General features: G+C 37.9%; 1 protein-coding gene across 4 annotated transcripts in view; it reads left to right on the forward strand.

Annotated features, from left to right (window-relative positions):
* Positions 1-20,227, forward strand: part of SESTD1 (SEC14 and spectrin domain containing 1) — a 143,002-nt gene that overhangs the window by 98,259 nt on the left and 24,516 nt on the right. For all 4 annotated transcript variants that reach the window (XM_027556391.1, XM_027556373.1, XM_027556383.1 and 1 more), the window contains 2 exons: positions 4,258-4,313; positions 8,182-8,393. In XM_027556391.1, the coding sequence (XP_027412192.1) occupies positions 4,258-4,313; positions 8,182-8,393 (268 nt within the window). The remainder of the gene's footprint in view (positions 1-4,257; positions 4,314-8,181; positions 8,394-20,227) is intronic.

Raw genomic sequence — 20,227 nt, forward strand, 5'->3', positions numbered from 1 at the left:
TGCTGTCCAAGGGACTCTCAAGAGTCTTCTTCAGCACCACTATTCAAAAGCATCCATTCTTCAGCGCTCAGCCTTCATTATGGTCCAACTCTTAAATCTGTACCTGGCTACTGGAAAAAGCATGGCTCTGACTATACGGGCCTTTGTTGGCAAAGTGATGTCTCGGCTTTTTCATACCCTATCTAGATTTATCATAGCTTCTCTTCCAAGGTGCTAACATCTTTTAATTTCATGGCTACAGTCACCATCTGCAGTGATTTTGGAGCCCAAGAATATAAAATCTATCACTTGTTTCCACTTTTCACTCATCTGTTTGCCATGAAGTGATGGAACCGGATGCCATGACCTTAATTTTTTGAATGTTGGATTTTACACGAGTCTTTCACTTTGTTCTTTCACCCTCGTCAAGAGGCTCTTTAGTTCCTCTTCACTTTCTGCCGTTAGAGAGGTATCATCTGTATATCTGAGGTTATTGATATTTCTCCTGGCAGTCTTAATTCCAGCTTGTGCTTCATCCAGTCTGCATTTCATATGATGTATTCTGCACATAAGTTAAATAAACAGGGTGACAGCATACAGCCTTGACATATTCCCTTCTCAACTTTGAACCAGTCCATTGTTCCATGTCCAGTTGTAACTGTTGCTTCTTGTCCTGTATACAGGTTTCTCAGGAGACAGGTAAGGTGGTCTGGTATTCCCATCTCTTTAAGAATTTTTCACAGTTTGTTGTGATCCACAGTCAAAGCTTTGTTATAGTCAAGGAAGCAGAAGTAAGTGTTTTTCTGGAATTACTTGCTTTTTCTGTGATCCAGTGAAAGTGAAGTCGCTTAGTCATGTCCGACTCTTTGCGACCCCATGGACTGTAGCCCACCAGGCTCCTTACATCCATGGAATTTTCTAGGCAAGAGTACTGGAGTGGATTGCCATTTCCTTCTCCAGGGGATCTTCCTGATCCGGGAATCGAACCTGGGTCTCCTGCATTGCAGGCAGACGCTTTACCATCTGAGCCACCAGGAAGCCAGTAGATATTGGCAATTTGATCTCTGATTTCTCTGCCTTTTCTAAATCCAGCTTGCACATCTGGAAGTTCTTGGTTCTGAAGCTTAACTTGAAGGATTTTGAGCATTACCTTGCTAGCATGTGAAATGAGCTCAATTATACAGTAGTTTGAACATTCTTTGGCATTGCCTTTCTTTGGGATTGAAATGAAAACTGACCTTTTCTAGTCCTGTAGCCACTGCTGATTTTTACAGATTTTCTGACATATTGAGTGTAGCACTGTAACTGTATAATTTTTTAGGATTTGAAATAGCCCAGCTAGAATTCCATCACCTCTGTTAGCTTTGTTTATAATGATTCCTCCTAAGGTCCACTTGACTTCACGCTCCAGGATGTCTGGGTCTAGATGAGTGATCACACTATCATGGCTACCTGGGTCATTTAGACCTTTTTAGTATAGTTCTCTGTATTCTTGCCACTTCTTCTTAAACTCTTTTGCTTCTGTTAGGTACATACCGTTTCTGTCCTTTATTGTGCCCATCTTTGCATGAAATGTTCCCTTGATATTTCCAGTTTTTTTAAAGAGAACTCTAGTCTTTCTCATTCTACTGTTTTCCTCTGTTTCTTTGCATTGTTCCCTAGGAAGGATTTCTTAACTCTTCTTGCTATTCTCTGGAACTCTGCATTCAGTTCGGTATATCTTTCCCTTTCTCCTTTGCCTTTCACTTCTCTTTTCTCAGCTATCTGTAAGGTCTCTGCAGACAACCACTTTGCCTTCTTGTATTTCTTTTTGGGGGGAAGGTTTTGGTCACCACCTCCTGTATAGTGTTACAAACCTCCATGCATAGTTCTTCAGTCACTCTGTCAGATCAAATCCTTGAATCTATTCATGCAATTACTTTATTTTCACAAAGCTATAAGTTATCTGTTAGAAGATAACCTCTGTTAATGCAAGCCAAGAGAACTAAGGTAAGCACATCTCCATCAGACTTAGCATACAAAAGTTGTGTTAAATTTATTTTTTAATTCTTGAGAATTTGATTACATGTAAAATTTATTGATTTGAATCCAGGTTTCTTTACAAAAGAGTTTTTTGTTGAATAGAAATATACTTTTTTCAGACTCTGTGTATAATAATTTGCAAGAAATATTTTCAAACTGAAAGACTTACCTTCCTTTTTAGAGTTTTACTTTGCTTGTAAAGAGTGCAGAAAAGCTTGCAGCTTGAAATAAAATCATTATAACCTTATTTAAATACATTAGCACTTAAATGCCTATCTTGTAGAACTCCTGTGTCCTTGTAAAATATTCATGAGTTCAGCTTGGGGAATTTATACTGTTTTATGACACTGGATGAAGTAATTGTTCATGTGTATTATCTAAATGTAACTACCTAGATGTATCATTTTAAGAGATTTCCATTGAACTTTTCAGCCTTAACAATTTGCAGACCAATTTCCTTTCCCCAGGTGAAAAGCACTGTAGGAAGCAAAGTAATCCTCAGTAATAAAGTAGTCACTAGACAGTAATTTTTCATTAGGAAATTTGAAAGGATCAACACTTACCTTGTCTGTCTCTTTTGAATCTGACCTTATAAATACAATGAAACTTTGACAAAATGCATTGTTACTCTGTTAATCCAAAATAGTCACAGACCGATTAAGTGAGATAAGGTAGGACAGCTATCAGAAGGTCATAGTTTAATGCCAAATCTTGATTTAAAACAGAGTAAAACAAGTGGTTTGAATATAAGTCTAAAGTAAGAACTAACATTTAGTAACATTCCTACCTTGGAGACCATATAAAAATGTAAAAATTTTACATATATGTAAACATGTGAGTGTGTGTATAGATATCACACACACACGTGCCATGTAATTGAAAATATCACACAAGTTACTTGACAAAAGTTTGCCAAACCTCTTTATTTCTGAATAGTCTAACAGTAAGTCTGGTGCTTCTCGGAAACATGTTCTTAGGTAAGACATCCTAAGAGGGCACTGGTAGAAAAAGAGTTGGTAGTCACAGAGTTCAGTGCTGTTCTCTGTTCCCCTCTCTGGGAATCACTGTGAATATTCACAGAATACGGGCTCCCAGGTAGTGCTAGTGGTGAAGGGCCAGTAGAGGAGACAAGAGAGACACGGTTTTGATCCCTGGGTGGGCAAGATCCTCTGGAGAAGGGAATGGCAGCCCACTCCAGTACTCTTGCCTGAAAAATTCCATGGACAGAGGAGCCTGGTAGTCACAAAGCTGAAGGACACAGCTGAAGCAACGTAGCACGCATGCATGGGTTCTGAGAAAGTGTTGCAGTAAAGAAACCTGTTTAATTGCTTTCTTACATTTTCCTGTACTTACTTGCCACTGGAACCCTGTTTTTTCCTACCTAATAGTAATCTCCTTCAGTGCTTTGGGAAACACTAGGAAACCATGGCCTGTGACTGCAGAAAGTGTCAGGTGAAATCTTGTATTTGCCAATCTCTTCCCAAGGAACTCAGGTGTTATTACATAGTCTCTTTTAAACTCCGTATAACAAAATCCCTCTTGGAAATTTTCATCACTTATTTCAGTCCTTAGGAAGCACCTGGTCTATACAAGAGGGAAAGCCCTAGATCAGCTGACAGAAGTGCAAGGTCTAGAGCTGGACCTGTTACAGAAGCTAGGCCCCGGCTTTGACTTGCCGTGCATCTCTCCTTTATCATCTCCACTGACCGTATATGTTTAAAAAAATGAAGGCCATAGTTCAACTGCAAATGAAATGTGATTAGTACAGGGAAGAGAGCACGTGTGCTAGGGGACACACATACGATTATCAGAGGCTATTTGCAACTGTCAGGGATTGCTGTAGCTAAGAAACTTCTGATTGGAGGATGGCTGCATGCATGTTTTTAATGTTAATGCTCTTGGGTTACTGTATAGTGACAAATTTCAGTTTAAAGCACGTATCCAGTAGAAAATAACAAAATGGATTCCTCTGATATACTTGAAATAATACTGTAGTTAATAGCAATACATTGTAGTTTCCAAGTATTGTATTTTATGATTGATCACATAGATGTTTCTTTGCTTGCTAGTGTTTAATTATCTCTAATGGACTTCCTGATAGTTAAGAGAAATTAGCCTGGTAGGCCAATATGCTTCAGATTTTCATACTTATATGTCCCTGTTTTGGTAAGTATATATGAAGGATTTCCTTAAGTTATATATTAATAAATAGAAATACATGTAGTTTTAAAAAACTACTCTTTTGGTGCTTGCCAGGTCTGTGGATTTAAACTTTCTTCCATCAGTTGATCCTGAAACTGTTCTTCAGACAGGTAAGATGAGACAATGTATTCATTATTGATAATCATAATCTATTAAATCAGCCGTATATTAATCAGTAAGATAAACATGAATTGAGTACGTATTATGTTGTAGAAACTCAAGAAATTTTTCAAACTACTCTTTGGTTTAACCTACTACTACTACTAAGTCACTTCAGTCGTGTCCGACTCTGTGCGACCCCATAGATGGCAGCCCACCAGGCTCCCCTGCCCCTGATTTAACCTAACAGTATATTAATATACTCTATAATATTAAAAATTATTAATAATTATCAGTTATCTTGAAATATTTGAATTTATTTATCTGTGACTTGAAGATAAAAACTACTGTTTCATTGGGTTGCTATGAGGATTATTGAATATGGATTATGTTACTAACATTGTATTTTTATACATTTTCATATTTCATTCCCATAACAACTCCTAGAAAAAATAAGTATTATTTTCTCTATTTGTATTTGAGGAAGCCAGGGCTTATAGATATTAAAAAACTTGCTCAAGATGAGATGATTACTAAGTTCTATCACCATAACACTAGCAACAAGGTATAAATCCAAAGCCGCTTGTCGTGCTGGACAGTCGTCTGTAGAAGCATGCAGCACCGCAGTGGCCTTGCGCGCGGTGCGTGTGCACTTGCACATAGCTGCGTGATTTGTGTATCCAGCCCAAATAGGAGTTCCACGAAGTCTGGAATGCATTGGAATTGTTTCCAATGAAAATACCTTAATTGTATTTATAATGTATTTTTCTAGTAATAGGGCATACTTCTAGTCCTCTAGCAGGTAATGTTTTAAGCACTTGAAGTGCGCTAACTCATTTATCCTTCACCACTCTTGTCATCCCAGTGTTAAGGTGGGGAAACTGAGGCAATAGGATTAGTGACTTACGCAGATTGCACAATTGACAATGCTAAATTTGGTACTCCAACCAAGGCAGTTTGGTTTCCACCTGTGGTCTTTGAAACCATTATATAGTGCTGCTTCTGTAATGGAATTGATGTCCACAAGGAAAACATTAAAGGTAGCAGTCATCAAAATAGAAAAATAATATGTATTCTGAACTTGATGACTTTAATGCATATATATATGTAAAGAATGTGTGTATATATATATAGAAAGACTTTGCGTAAGTCTTTAAAACAGGTGTTTTTCCAATTATAAAGTGTGATAAAGAGTAAAGAAATAAATTCTGAATATCTTTATTGTATAGATTCAGTTTTCCTAAGTTTTTTTATTATGATTTAGGTCTTACTTCCTGAAAGAACAAAGAAATAATTGTAATCTGAGTAACTACATGTTTAGATGGTAAAATAGACTGTCAGTAAAAATATTGCTTTAGATTAAAAATACCTAATATGTTTATATTTAATATTTTAAAAGTTGCTTAAGCCATTGAATTAAGACACCTGTTACACTTTATTTTACAATTATCTTTATATGTCACTGAATCCTTTTTGTTTGTTATTGGCTCATAAAGCAAAGATAGAAAATATAAAATGGAGACATTTAAAACAATCTTGGATATTTTTCAGTAATTGGTAAAAACCTCTAAATCATAAGAAAAAATGTTTATATTATTTAAAGCCATTTAAATTTAGGACACTTTCTTTAATAAAATTGAAGAGGAAAGAATTTAAATGTCTATATTTTGGGCTTCTTAGTAATAATTATAGTTATATTATCCTAGAAAAACAATTTATAGTTTATTCACTTTTAAAATTGTTAATATTATATGTATGGCTTTAGATGTTGCACATTGTATAATTTTAATTTCTTTTGCATGAGTTGTTTTTCTTCATGAGGTTGCTATAATCAAAGAACTTTGAATTTAATTTTTACACTAGTATAGCCCCTCATGATTCACAGTTAATATGTTGTAGAGATTTATGTAGAGATTATTTGAATATTATTTTGTACCAGTAGTGAAGACTTAGTCCCTTTAATCATTCATTTGTTACACACCAACATTTCTCTAAGGTGCTATGATTAAGGGTATGAATTAATACTGAAATCCTACAACATATTACTTAGTATTGTTTAGTACCATCAGACAAACATGCTAATTGGTACCATCAGACACGGAGTCCAAGATTGTAATTGTGCTCTGAAGGGAAAGAATGTTGGATGGCACAGTATCCTGAGCAGTGAATCCAACAAGAATAACAACAAGAATGTGATAGAAAGATTGTTAGATCTAGAAAATATATATGCTATATGTATACTATATATTTACTATATAGTATGACGTATATGGTATGTATGTATTTATGATACTGGTCTTCCCCGAGTTGCAGCATGGTTGCATCCTGATAAACCCATCATAAGTTGAAAATATCATGTCGAAATGCATTTAATACACCTAAAGTACCAAGCGTCATAGCTTAGTCTGGCCTACCTTAAACATGTTCAGAACACTTACATTACCCTACAGTTGGACGGAATCATCTAAAGCAAAGCCCATTTTATAATACAGTGTTTAACTGAGTCAGGCTTCTTGGGAGTGATTGGAGGAGTCTGGAGGGGGGAAGAGGGACAATTAAGCTTCACTGGAAGCAGTTAGGGAGTTGATGGAAAGAAGGCAGCCACTTCAGGGCCATCAAGGCAGGAGGCAGCCTGGCAGTTGGCACAACAGTCCAGCGAAGAAAGGAAAATCATCAGTCCATTTCACCACCAAAAAATAAAAGTACATATGTTTAGGTACCATTTCACACCAGTCAGAATGGCTGCAATCCAAAAGTCTACAAATAATAAATGCTGGAGAGGGTGTGGAGAAAAGGGAACCCTCTTACACTGTTGGTGGGAATGCAAACTAGTACAGCCACTATGGAGAACAGTGTGGAGATTCCTTAAAAAACTGGAAATAGAACTGCCTTATGACCCAGCAATCCCACTGCTGGGCATACACACTGAGGAAACCAGAAGGGAAAGAGACACGTGTACCCCAATGTTCATCGCAGCACTGTTTGTAATAGCCAGGACATGGAAGCAACCTAGATGTCCATCAGCAGATGAATGGATAACAAAGCAGTGGTACATATACACAATGGAGTATTACTCAGCCATTAAAAAGAACACATTTGAATCAGTTCTAATGAGGTGGATGAAACTGGAGCCTATTATACAGAGTGAAGTAAGCCAGAAGGAAAAACACCAATACAGTATATTAACGCATATATATGGAATTTAGAAAGATGGTAACAATAACCCTGTGTACGAGACAGCAAAAGAGACACTGATGTATAGAACAGTCTTATGGACTCTGTGGGAGAGGGAGAGGATGGGAAGATTTGGGAGAATGGCATTGAAAAAAAAATACAGTGTTTAATATCTTATGTAATTTATTGGACAATGTACTGAAAGTGAGAAACAGAAGAGTTGTGCGAGTACAGAATGGTTGTCAGTGTATCGGGTGTTTACCCTCGTGATGGTGTAGCTGACTGCAAGCTGTGGCTCACTGCCACTGCCCAGCATCACAGAAGTATCATACTGTGTGTTGCTAGCCCAGAAAAAGAAAAAATTCAAAATTTGAAATATGGGTTCAACTGAATGCAACATTGTAAAGTCAGAAAATTGTAAGTCAGACCATCACTAAGTCAAGGACTGTCTGTATATGATACAGTTATGATACAGAACATAGTGTATAGATAAACTAAATTGTGTATATCCATATGTGTATATATACATGCAGTTTTCCTGTTTATTTCTATATAAATTGAAAAATTGCTTTTTAGTACTTAAGACCTGTTAGGTAAACATAGGCAGGTATATTCTAAAAACAAGCGACTAAAATTGAGAAGATTGAGAAATAAGATTTGTATTTCTTTATGGATATTAATTGTAAGTATCTTTCATTTGTAAAGGGCATGAATTGTTATCCGAATTACAGCAGCGTCGATTTAATGGCTCAGATGGAGGGGTCTCATGGTCTCCTATGGATGATGAACTGCTTGCACAGCCACAGGTTATGAAATTATTAGATTCACTGCGAGAGCAATATACCCGCTACCAGGAAGTTTGTAGGCAACGAAGTAAGCGTACACAGTTAGAAGAGATTCAGCAGAAGGTGATGCAGGTAGGTGTCTGTTTTGAATATATTAAATTTTTTTAAAAATCTAAATTGTTTTCTTTTGTAATTCCTACTCTGTACCTGATTTTATACTAAGCCTTATTTACACTATATAGAGAGCTTTATATGTCAAACCAGACATTCAAACTGTTTTTACAATTCAGTTCAGTTCAGTCGCTCAGTCATGTCCGACTCTGTGACCCCATGAATTGCAGCACGCCAGGCCTCCCTGTCCATCACCAACTCCCGGAGTTCACTCAGACTCACGTCCATCGAGTCAGTGATGCCGTCCAGCCATCTCATCCTCTGTCGTCCCCTTCTCCTCCTGCCCCCAATCCCTCCCAGCATCAAGGTCTTTTCCAGTGAGTCAACTCTTCACATGAGGTGCCTAAAGTACTGGAGTTTCAGCTTCAGCATCATTCCTTCCAAAGAAATCCCAGGGCTGATCTCCTTTAGAATGGACTGGTTGGATCTCCTTGCAGTCCAAGGGACTCTCAAGAGTCTTCTCCAACACCACAGTTCAAAAGCATCAGTTCTTCGGCACTCAACTTTCTTTACAGTCCAACTCTCACATCCATACATGACTACTGGAAAAACCACAGCTTTGACTAGATACACCTTTGTTGGCAAAGTAATGTCTCTGCTCTTTAATATGCTGTCTAGATTGGTCATAGCTTTTCTTCCAAGGAGCAAGCGTCTTTTAATTTCATAGCTTCAGTCACCATCTGCAGTGATTTGGGAGTCCAAAAACTAAAAAAATAAAGTCCAAAAAAAATAAGGCTGTCACCGTTTCCACGGTTTCCCCATCTGTTTCCCATGAAGTGATGGGACCAGATGCCATGATCTTAGTTTTCTGAATGTTGAGCTTAAAGCAACTTTTTCACTCTCCTCTTTCACTTTCATCAAGAGGCTCTTTAGTTCTTCTTCACTTTCTGCCATAAGGGTGAGGTCCTCTGCCTATCTGAGGTTATTGATATTTCTCCCAGCAATCTTGATTCTAGCTTGTGCTTCTTCCAGCCCAGCATTTCTCATGATGTACTCTGCATAGAAATTAAATAAGCAGGGTGACAATATACAGCCTTGACACACTCCTTTCCCTATTTGAAACTAGTCTGTTGTTCCATGTCCAGTTCTAACTGTTCCTTCCTGACCTGCATACACATTTCTCAAGAGGCATTTCAGATGGTGTGGTATTTCCATCTCTTTAAGAATTTTCCATAGTGTTTTGTGATCCACACAGTCAAAGGCTTTGGCATAGTCAATAAAGCAGAAGTAGATGTTTTTCTAGAATTCTCTTGCTTTTTTGATGATCCAACAATGTTGGCAATTTGATCTCTGGTTCCTCTTCCTTTTCCAAATCCAGCTTGAACATCTGGAAGTTCATGGTTCTATACTATTGAAGACTGGCTTGGAGAATTTTGAGCATTATTTTACTAGTGTGTGAGATAAGTGCAATTGTGCGTAGTTTGAGCATTCTTTGGCATTGCCTTTCTTTGGGATTGGAATGAAAACTGACCTTTTCCAGTCCTGTGGCCATTGCTGAGTTCTCCAAATTTGCTGGCATATTGGATGCAGCACTTTCACAGCATCATCTTTTAGAATTTGAATTAGCTCAACTGGAACTCCATCACCTCTGCTACCTTTGTTCATAGTGATGCTTCCTAAGGCCCACTTGACTTCACATTCCAGGATGTCTGGCTCTGGGTTGGTGATCACACCGTTGTGATTATCTTGGTCATGAAGATCTTTTTTGTATAGTTCTGTGTATTCTTGCCACCTCTTCTGAATATCTTCTGCTTCTGTTAGGTCCATACCATTTCTGTCCTTTATTGAGCCCATCTTTGCATGAAATGTTCCCTTTGTATCTAATTTTCTTGAAGAGATCTCTAGACTTTCCCATTCTATTGTTTTCCTCTATTTTTTGCATTGACTGCTGAGGAAGGCTTTCTTATCTCTCCTTGCTATTCTTTGGAACTCTGCATTCAGATGCTTATATCTTTCCTTTTCTCCTTTGCCTTTCACTTCTCTTCTCTTCACAGCTATTTGTAAGGCCTCTTCAGACAGCCATTTTGCTTTTTTGCATTTCTTTTCCATGGGGATGGTCTTGATCCCTGCCTCCTCTACAGTGTCATGAACCTCTATCCATAGTTCATCTGGCACTCTGTCAGATCTAATCCCTTGAATCTATTTCCCACTTCCACTGTTTAATCATAAGGGATTTGATTTAGGTCATACCTGAATGGTCTAGTGGTTTTCCCTACTTTCTTCAATTTAAGTCTGAATTTGGCAATGAGTTCATGATCTGTGCCACCGTCAGCTCTTGGTCTTGATTTTGCTGACTGTATAGAACTTGTCCATCTTTGGCTGAAAAGCATATAATCAATTTGATTTCAGTATTGACCCTTGGTCAATTAGTATTGACATTTAAATCATATTATTTCTACAGTGATGATGTTGAGCACTCAGGTTACTGTATCAGAATGAGCTTCAAAAATAACTAGGTATTCAGAACATCTGTTGTGGTCTTTGTAGTCTTGTAATAAATAACATTTTATTGTTCGCCGTGAATTTACTTTAAATTTCTAATAACATTTTTTTTGTTGTTAATTTGGGCATTATGAAGAGGTTTTCTGTCCTACTGAAATGGTGATGTGTGATATATTAACTGTAATATTATTTCGTTACTGTATGGTACTGATAGCATGAACTATATTTAATACTTAGAAAGTTTTATTTCTTTTTCAAATTGATTTTTATAAGTAGGCTAAAAACACTAAAAATCAGTACTTAGGAAGATATTTCTGTATTTAGGCTACATTTTGGATTTTCATTTGCTGAATTATTAAGAAGTAAATCTTAAATTTTCCACTTCGACAATCCAGATTAGAAGTGTCCCAGTGTTTTTAATATGGATTCATTCATTAGATAAGTATTTGTTAAGTATTTATTATATAAAACACCTTGTGTTTTTTCTGAAGGATATAAATTTGGGTTTTGCTATACTAAGTTTAAGAGGGGCGAGAGAGTTAGGTGTCCTGAGGAAATGACTGCAGTGCATTCATAGGGTGGATCATTCCTCTGGTAGTAGGAGATCTGGTAAGACTTAGTGGAAAAAGGCAGTGCGTGAGTTTATCCCCAAGAATGGGTAACCTCTACTTTAAGTTTTGAAGGAGCATTGGCATCCTGTGGAGGAGAAAGGATCGCATTAGTAAATAATAACAGCATTAAATCCCAGGATCTGCTGAAGAAAAAGCCAGCCGTAGGTCCCAGGACCTGTTCGGCCCGTAATCATGAAGCATGGTCCGTGAGCATGAGTTGAATCCCTTTTCCTCCATGTATTTGCTGTGAGAGCCTGGTCACCTTTTTACGACCTGAACCTGTTTCACTTCCTTCTTTCTTTTTCCCCTTCCTCTCTCTCTTTCTCTTCCTTCTTTCTTTCACATATAAAACGGGGATAACAGGACCTCTTTTGAAAGTTTTGTTGAAAGAACCCAGCACTCAGCTAGTGGTAGCTATTTCATTTATTCTCAGTGAACTAGATTCTAGTCTAGAATTCTCGTTCAGCTGTTGGAAAACTTGTTCTGTGAAGGGCCAAATAGTAAATGTTTAGGCTGTTTGGTTCATACAGTTTTCTTGCAGCTGTGGCTGTTTAACTGCTGTTGTAATGCATATTCATTATGTAAACAAATGTGTTTGGCTGTGCTCTAGTAAAACTTTATTTATAAGAACAGGTGGGGACTTGCTTGACAGTCCAGTGGTTAAGACTCTGTGCTTCTAGTGCCCAGGGCACCGGTTTGATCCCTGGTCAAGGAACTAAGATCCTGCATGTCATGGGTGTGGCCAAAATGCAAGGAACTAAGATCCTACATATCATGGATGTGGCCAAAATAAAAAATAAATAAAAAGTAAGATTAGATTATTAAAAAGTAAAAAGAAGTGTCAGGCTAGAATTGTCCTGCAGGCACTAGTTTGCTGACTCCTGACTAGAGCATTAGGGAATCACGGGGAAGAAGGCTCGAAAGGAAGGACAGAATTGGATCATGGACGATCTTGAATTCCAGGCAAAATGATTTTGGCTTTATCTCATGATAATGACATACAAACTGAAGATTTCTGAAAGAAAGTGAAGTTGCTCAATCATGTCTGACTCTTTGTGACCCCATGGACTGTAGTCTACCAGGCTCCTCCCTCCATGGGATTCTCCAGGCAAGAGTACTGGAGTGGGTTGCCTTTTCCTTCTCCAGGGGATCTTCCCGACCCAGGGATCGAACCCAGGTCTCCTGCTTTCCAGGCAGACGCTTTAACCTCTGAGCCACCAGGGAAGTGTGTGTTAATTATATATAACTTTTTCTATGTGATATATTCATAAATTAAAGATACCTTTTATTAAACTCAGATAAAGTTTAGCGAAGTAGCTTGAGAGTAGCTTTGAAAACCATAAAGATGAAATAGCATAGCGGTATAAAGTGCCCTGGTCACCTGGGTCTGCCTTCTTCTACCACATCCAAGTTGTTTGATCTTGGGAAGGATGTATACTCTCAGCGCCCTAACTTCCTCCTCAGTAAACTGAGGAGAACAGCAACAGTAATAATAATACCTACTTAATAGGGCTGTTAACAGAGATTAAGAAGATTTAATAAGTGTTTAGTGCTTGGCACATGATGAGTTTTTATTAATAACAGCATTTTCTCATCCATTAAAAGAAAATGAGTACCTATTATACAGTAGTGTGACATTGTGCCCGGTGGAATGTAATGGTGAGTAAAAACAGACAGGGTCCCACTTTTTGGTACATGGTTACATAATTACAGAAATAATTGTAAAACAGCAACCATGCCAAGTCCCAAGGACAGTGAAGGGAGGAAGGTTGAGAAAGAAGACAGTATCAGAGATGAAGCATTTCTGACTTGCAGGACTTAATGGATGGTGGTGTCTTCTAGTTAGGGAACATTGGACAGGGCTTGGGTTTATGTGCAGAGGGAAAAGGTGTGGAAAATCATGAGTTTGATTTTAGACATGTTTAGTGTTCTTGCCTGGACAACGCCAGGGATGGGGGAGCCTAATGGGCTGCCGTCTATGGGGTCGCACAGAGTCGGACACGACTGAAGTGACTTAGCAGACATTTCAGGGGACTTTGAGACATCTAAGAAAAGATATATAAAGGTAGTCCCAAACAGGTCCAGAAATGAGAAATCTGGGCTTGTGTGTCATCTGTGTATGAATAGTAATTAAAACATTCATGGGGTGAGAGTTGTCCCGGAAAAGAGCTGAGTAGATGAGAGGAGGGCTTTTTAACTGAGCTTTGAGAAACTCCAGCATTTAATGACAAGATAGAGGAGCATATTCCTGAAGAGAAGGCAGTGAAGGATTGGTCACAGATGAAGAAGAAAATTATAAAGAGCTGTGTATCGTGAAAGCCCAAAGAAGAAAATATGTCAGGGAAGGAGTTGGGAACCCTCTCAAATGCTGCTGAAAGGCCGGAATAAGAGGAAGACTTAACGCATCCACTAAGAATCCATAAGATCCAGGTTGTTGGTGATGGCAGCGCTGGCAGTGGTAGGGCCAGGAGCACATTGGAGTGAACTCAGGTATGAGAGTGGAATGTGGTAGACGCCGAGTGTAGAGAACTCATGGAGAATGTTTTCTCTGGAGGAAAGATGAGAAATAGAGCAATGACTAGAAGCGGGAGTGTGTTAATTAGCTAGGTGTGCTGTATTGAAATACTACAGACTAGCGGACTTGAGAAATTTGTTTTCTCTTTGTTCTAGAGGCTAACAGCCCAAGATCAGGGAGTTAGTAGTGTTGATTCTACCTGAGGACCGTGAGGGAATGATCTGTGCCAGGCCCCTCTCCTTGGCATGCTGTAGCCTTCTTCTCCGTTTCCTCTCATCATCTTCCTTCTATACCTGCCTCTGTTTGAACTTTGTTGCCTTTTAAGAACACCAGTCAGATTAGGGCCCACTTTAATAACCTTATTTTAATTTAACTGCCTCTTTAAAGAACCCTGTCTTCAAATAAATACTCGTTACATCCTGAAGTACTGGGGTTAGGACGTCACCGTATTGGGGGGGGGGGTGCTTGAGGGCACAGTTCAGCCTCCAGCGGGAATCAAGTGCAGTTCGTTTGTCTGTTTTTGTAATACAGAAAACTAAGAGGCTTAGTTTGGAGGAGGAGAGTTTCTGTTTGGAGGGAGGAGTTGAATATGAAAGAGAGAAAGAATAATTAATACTATCAAATTTGTGACAAGGTGGAAGTGAATGGACTCCAAAGCAGAACTGAAGGGATTAGCTTTAGAATGGAAGAGAGAGAACTCCATTGTAACAGGAGGGAAGTGGGTGGGATGAATTCAGAGTTGCCTCTGTGTATGTCAGGCATTAAGAAGATGACTGAGTTCCTGAGTGATGAAGTGTGTTTTTTAAGGTAAGAGACAAATGTGATCTGCTTTGTGGTAGAGGTTTGGAGGCAGGGCAGGGTTGGAAAGGACAGTGGTTAAAGATGATTAGAGGTTTAAATGGAGTGGAAATGATTGAGAATTTTTTTTTTTTTTTGGTGGAGATTGTAAGAGTGAAATTACCATGGAAGTATAGATGTGTTTTTAGGTAGTGTTGGCCTTAACTTTATGGTGGAAACTTTCTGGCCTGTTCCTGTGAATACGTGGCTGGCTGTTAACATGCAGGCACCAGAGAATGTGGATGATGGGATTCCTCCAGCATTGTGCTTTGCTCTGTGGGATCAGGGGCAAAGGTGTTAGTGCATTTTTGAAATGATGGACCAGCTCAAATGGATAAAGAGTAAAGAAACTAGAGAAAAGGGATGAGGATTCTTAAAATGATGGTGATGATGGCAATGAGATTGTTGTTAAAAACAACCTCATTTCAATTCCGTTTTTTTTATGAGCATTACAGGTAAATTAGAAAATTAATATTCATCATGTGATGTTTTCTACATTTTGTTTTTCACAGGTAACATTTTAGGGAAAGATCTATTTTTCTTGCCAAAATGATTACTTAAGTTTAGCTATTTAGTAACATATCATGTCAGCACACGCAGTATAAACTACCATCTTCAACCTTGCAAATTTGGGGGAAATGAAATTTCCTGTTTATGTAAAAATAATCATAAAGGTGACTACCTCTGCTTATGTAGAATTAATGACAGTTGACATTTTCCAGATTTCTTTTTTTAGTGACTTATCACTGAAAACAGAACATAATGAAAAAGAAACCAATAGCTATAGTAGATGAACTGTATGATAAGTAGTAGCCATTGCAGTTATCCGTCACTTATTCTCCACAGTTCAGATTGGTAGCGTTAGACTTCATATGGAATGCAGAAGTATTCTGTGTTGCTGCCACTACATTTTAAAATGAGATTTCACATGCTTCTGGATAGGAGGTGATACCATATCACTGAAATAAGCTATCGTTATTCTGATTATTGATTACGGCAGTAATTTTGACTAGCATTGCAAATGTTTCTAGAATCATCCGTGTGATTTTCTTCCTTTGTAGAAAGGGACCATAGATGCAAATAGGCTACACTCTCAGTTGCATAAGTATGCCACTGGAGGCTGTGATCCCAGTTCTCTGTATTCTTTCTTCTGGCCAGATGCTTCACATTTGCTTGATATGCTCTTCTGCCTGTTTTAACCTCACATACATCTAGAAATTCTCTCTTGTGGTTTTTGGAAGTCAGCCTGGCTGGGAATAAATGTTAAATAGTCACATGCATTTTTGGCCTCTTCAGACACTTATCATGGTGGATTTTAAGAGCACATCTCCAAGGTTATACTTTGCGTATAAAGGTAACCATTTGAGAGGTTACATTGATAAGGATTGTACATGAAACTGTGCTTGCTTTAATATTCATATCAACTGAGCAATAGGTCCTGATTGAAATGAAGTTTTACAAACCCATTTTGGCAAACCGCCATCATTAATGGATTTAAATACACTTGTTTACTGGGGCATCAACCTCAGTTTGCATCATTTTTGTTAGAAATAGTCATACATTTATGGTGTGCCTGTTACTGATGGTGCATTCTAAGGGAAATTACTTTGAGCATACATTAAAACTATATATACATGTGACTGTGTAACTGAGTTTGTGTGTGTGTGCATGCCAAAGAGATGTCTTTGCTCTACTTAAAGTTTATTTTTAAATTTATGGCCCTTTGAAAGTTCTCTGCTGATGAGTTGTTTTTCCCAAGTTATCATGATTTATATTAACCTGCTTCTTTTGTTTCTAGAGTTTACATGTTTTCTAGAGTCTTTTAAGTTTAAATGTTTAATATTGTCTTGGGTTTTTAAAAATAATGTACATTTTAACATCAGTTAAAATTTTTGAGTTATTTTCATTCCATCCTTATTTTTTAGAATTTAGATATTTTCAGTGAAATAATTTACCACTTGTTTAAAATACTTAAATGCTATTATATAGCTTTTATATTCATAATACATCATAATAAATGAGAAGCAGATGAGTCCCCCCAAGCGAATGGAAACCTGTTTCAAAGTGTTTACATGCACTTACTTAAAACTTACTTAAATGCTCTTACTTAAAACTTACTCTCTCTCTTTTTTTTTTTTAGATTTATTTATTTAGGGGGAGGATGTTATGGAGTCTTCATTGCCGCACTCGGTCTTCCTCTAGCTGCAGGGAGCGACAGCTACTCCTTGTCGTGTGCGCGCTGCTCATTGCAGTGGCTCCTCTTGTTGCAGACAAGGTCTGGGTGCATATGCCTCAGCAGTCGCAGCACGCGAGCTCAGTAGTCGAGGTTCACCGGCTCTAGAGTGTGGAGTTAGTAGTTGTGCTCAGGCTTCTTCCTGGACCAGGGATCGCACTGGTGTCCCTTGCATTGCAAGGCAGCTTTTTAACCACTGAACCACCAAGGAAGCCCAAAACTTTCTCTTCTTCTTTCCGTTTTTTAAAAGCATAGAATAAAACAGTTCAGGAATTTGCTTAAGAAATACATGGATTTTATTGTAAAAATGTAGATGTGAGACAAAGTTTATAAAGAGTGATTAACAGAAGGAACTTTTTCCTTCAGAACAAGTGAGAAAAGCAGAGACTAACACTGTTCATACCATCCTCTGTGCTCAAGTATCTTATGTATAATGACTGTAATCGTGACAACAGTCCTGTACAGTAGGTAGCATTGACACGTCTTAGATGTGATGGACCAGAGTCTTTCACGTCCTGGGGCAGAGCCAGAATTCAGATTTCAGAGTCATGTTCAGTGCTTTCTCCAGACTGAACTGCTTATCTGTCTCTCATGAAAGAGGGATACTTTGCACAGGCTGGTGGACACAAACAGGAGCCTAGTACCCTGCCCCTTCAAAACCGGCTCATACAAAAGAGTAAAGCAGAGAAAGTGAAGATGTTGAGGAACATTGTATTCTAAAGAGCTTCTGCTGCTAGGGGTTTGCAGATGAATTTAGGACTCTGAAAGCATGAATTTAACAAAGAAAATCATGGCCGCAAGATTATTCCAGTGAGTCAAAAATAATACTTAAACTTTTTTTGAGTTTTTGCTCTCTAGTACTAAAACCTTGTAGAAAAGGTGGAAGCTACGAATATATTAATATTTAAGATACTAGGACAAAAAAGGGGACAGGCACCAAAAGATAAACCCTGAAAGAATGGCATATTATTAGTAAGCAAACATTCACAATTTATTTATTCTAATATTTAGAAACACACCTAAAGAGATTTTCTTTTGAACTTGATGGAAGTATTTTAAAAGCGATAGTCAGCTACGTAGAGTGCAAAACCAGAAACAGAAAGCCTGGTTGGGAGGCTGCCACAGGGATCTCGGTAAGGCCTGAAGCAGGCTTAGATGCAGTTTTATTTTGAAAGTCAAAACAACAGGATTCTAAGGGTATCAGATACACAGGATATAAGAGGAAAAAAAGGAGCAAAAAATGACTCTGAGGGATTTTGGCTTGAGAATATTGCTCCACATTATAACTTTAAAATGTGTAATTTATAATAATGCTTTTTAAAGTATTTTTATTATGTAGGAAGTTTCAAAATTAAAAAGAAATAACAAGAGTAATCACAAGAATAGTGTTTTTATTTGGATTTGTTTGACATCCAGAAATCAACAGTGTAAGTTCAGACAAATCAGAAGCATCCAGGCCCTTGGAAATGAAAAACAACTCATTTTTAAAAATAGGTCAAAAGAAAAATAAACAGTTCAGTAGAAAACGTAAGACCAAAATCATCAGCATGAGATGAATCTTGAAAGATGAGAAAGAGGTCAGGAAGAGAAGGGGCTCAAAGATTTCAGGCAGCAGGACAGCCCATATTAAAGCAAGACCAGTGAGAGAGCAGCACCCTTGAGGAGCACTGGACGCACAGGCTGGGCTCAGGTGAAGGAGGAGATGGTGACGCATAGGCAAGGGCCCATTGTCCATGACATCGTATGCCATTGTAGGCCATGCCAGCCAGCCACATTGCATCCTGAATGCTACACAGAGCCACACTGGGAGAGAGATTCCAACAAAGATGAGTATTCAGTCCACATGAAAAGATTTTTATTTAGTATGTTGTTCTGCTTTTCCCCTCTGGTTATTAACAAACAGTAAGTCTTACTCTTTTTTTTTTTTTTTCAAACCAATCTATGTTAGAAAAATATAAAATCAAAAAATAAATCACATCTACTTAACTTTCCCCTAATTTTAGTCAACTTAGTATCATACACCTAGGAATTTACCAACATTCTTATGCTCTAACTAGTTTTTTTCTTAGTTACCATCTCTAACCCAGTTGTGTGATAAACATAAATGATTTCAAATTAAATGTAATCATTGCTACATTGTTTTGCTTGACTATTTACCCATCTCATCTCTTCCATTAAGGTTGAAGTAACTGAGGGCAAGAACCCCATTACAAGAGATTTTTGGAAATGGCAAAAAATATTTTGGTTGTCAGATACTATTTCTCCCAGAGCTCCTGTGTAGGTGTTTCTCAATAAATTGCACCAAGAATCTCAGAAAATAAAAATTATAAACAAATTAAAGCAATAGTATATATATATATGTTGTGAATGTTTATTTTCAGTTAAAGCTTTCATGACATGAATGTTTCATACAGAAGTGTTTTAGAGAGTAATTTTATAATGTATTTATATTAGCCGTTAACATTACAAGATCATTGGACCCAGGATGTCAATGAAAACATTTTCTAAGGAAACAATAGAGGATTGGAGAAAACTTCTGTTGCATAACTGCTGTATAACACTCATGTTTAAATTACTTAGATGCTCAACAGTGGAGAACTGGACTGTGAAAACAGGTGTAATAGTTATTTGATGTAGGACATTACCTGCTTAGCTCTTAGTAGTATTAGTTGATTGGATGGTTTGGTTGGACAAATGAGAGACCAAGAGGGTGAGGCAGACAAGGAGGTTGGCCGTCTTAAGAAAGAGGTTTAGAGCCACTGAAAATTATAACAACTATAGCCACATGAAAGTGAAGAGCCCAAGAGAGAGATTACTTGTATTCTATGAGAATCAACTACAGCACTTAAATCTGGAGTAGCACATGAAAATGAAATGCATGTGAAAAGTTAATGAAAGGAAATACACATGATTATTCCTCAGGTTGGGGTTGTTGTTATTGTTCAGTCGCTCAGTCATGTCTGACTCTTTGCAATCCCATGGACTGCAGCACGCCAGGCTTCCCTGTCCTTCACTAGATCCTGGAGTTTGTTCAAACTCATGTCCATTGAGTCGGTAATGCCATCCAACCATCTCACCTTCTTCTCCTGCCTTTAGTCTTTCCCAGTATCAGGGTCTTTTCCAATGAATCACCTCTTCACATCAGGTGGCCAGAGTA

The sequence above is a fragment of the Bos indicus x Bos taurus genome, chromosome 2, assembly GCF_003369695.1.
Source record: "Bos indicus x Bos taurus breed Angus x Brahman F1 hybrid chromosome 2, Bos_hybrid_MaternalHap_v2.0, whole genome shotgun sequence".
Taxonomy (NCBI): Eukaryota; Metazoa; Chordata; class Mammalia; order Artiodactyla; family Bovidae; genus Bos; species Bos indicus x Bos taurus.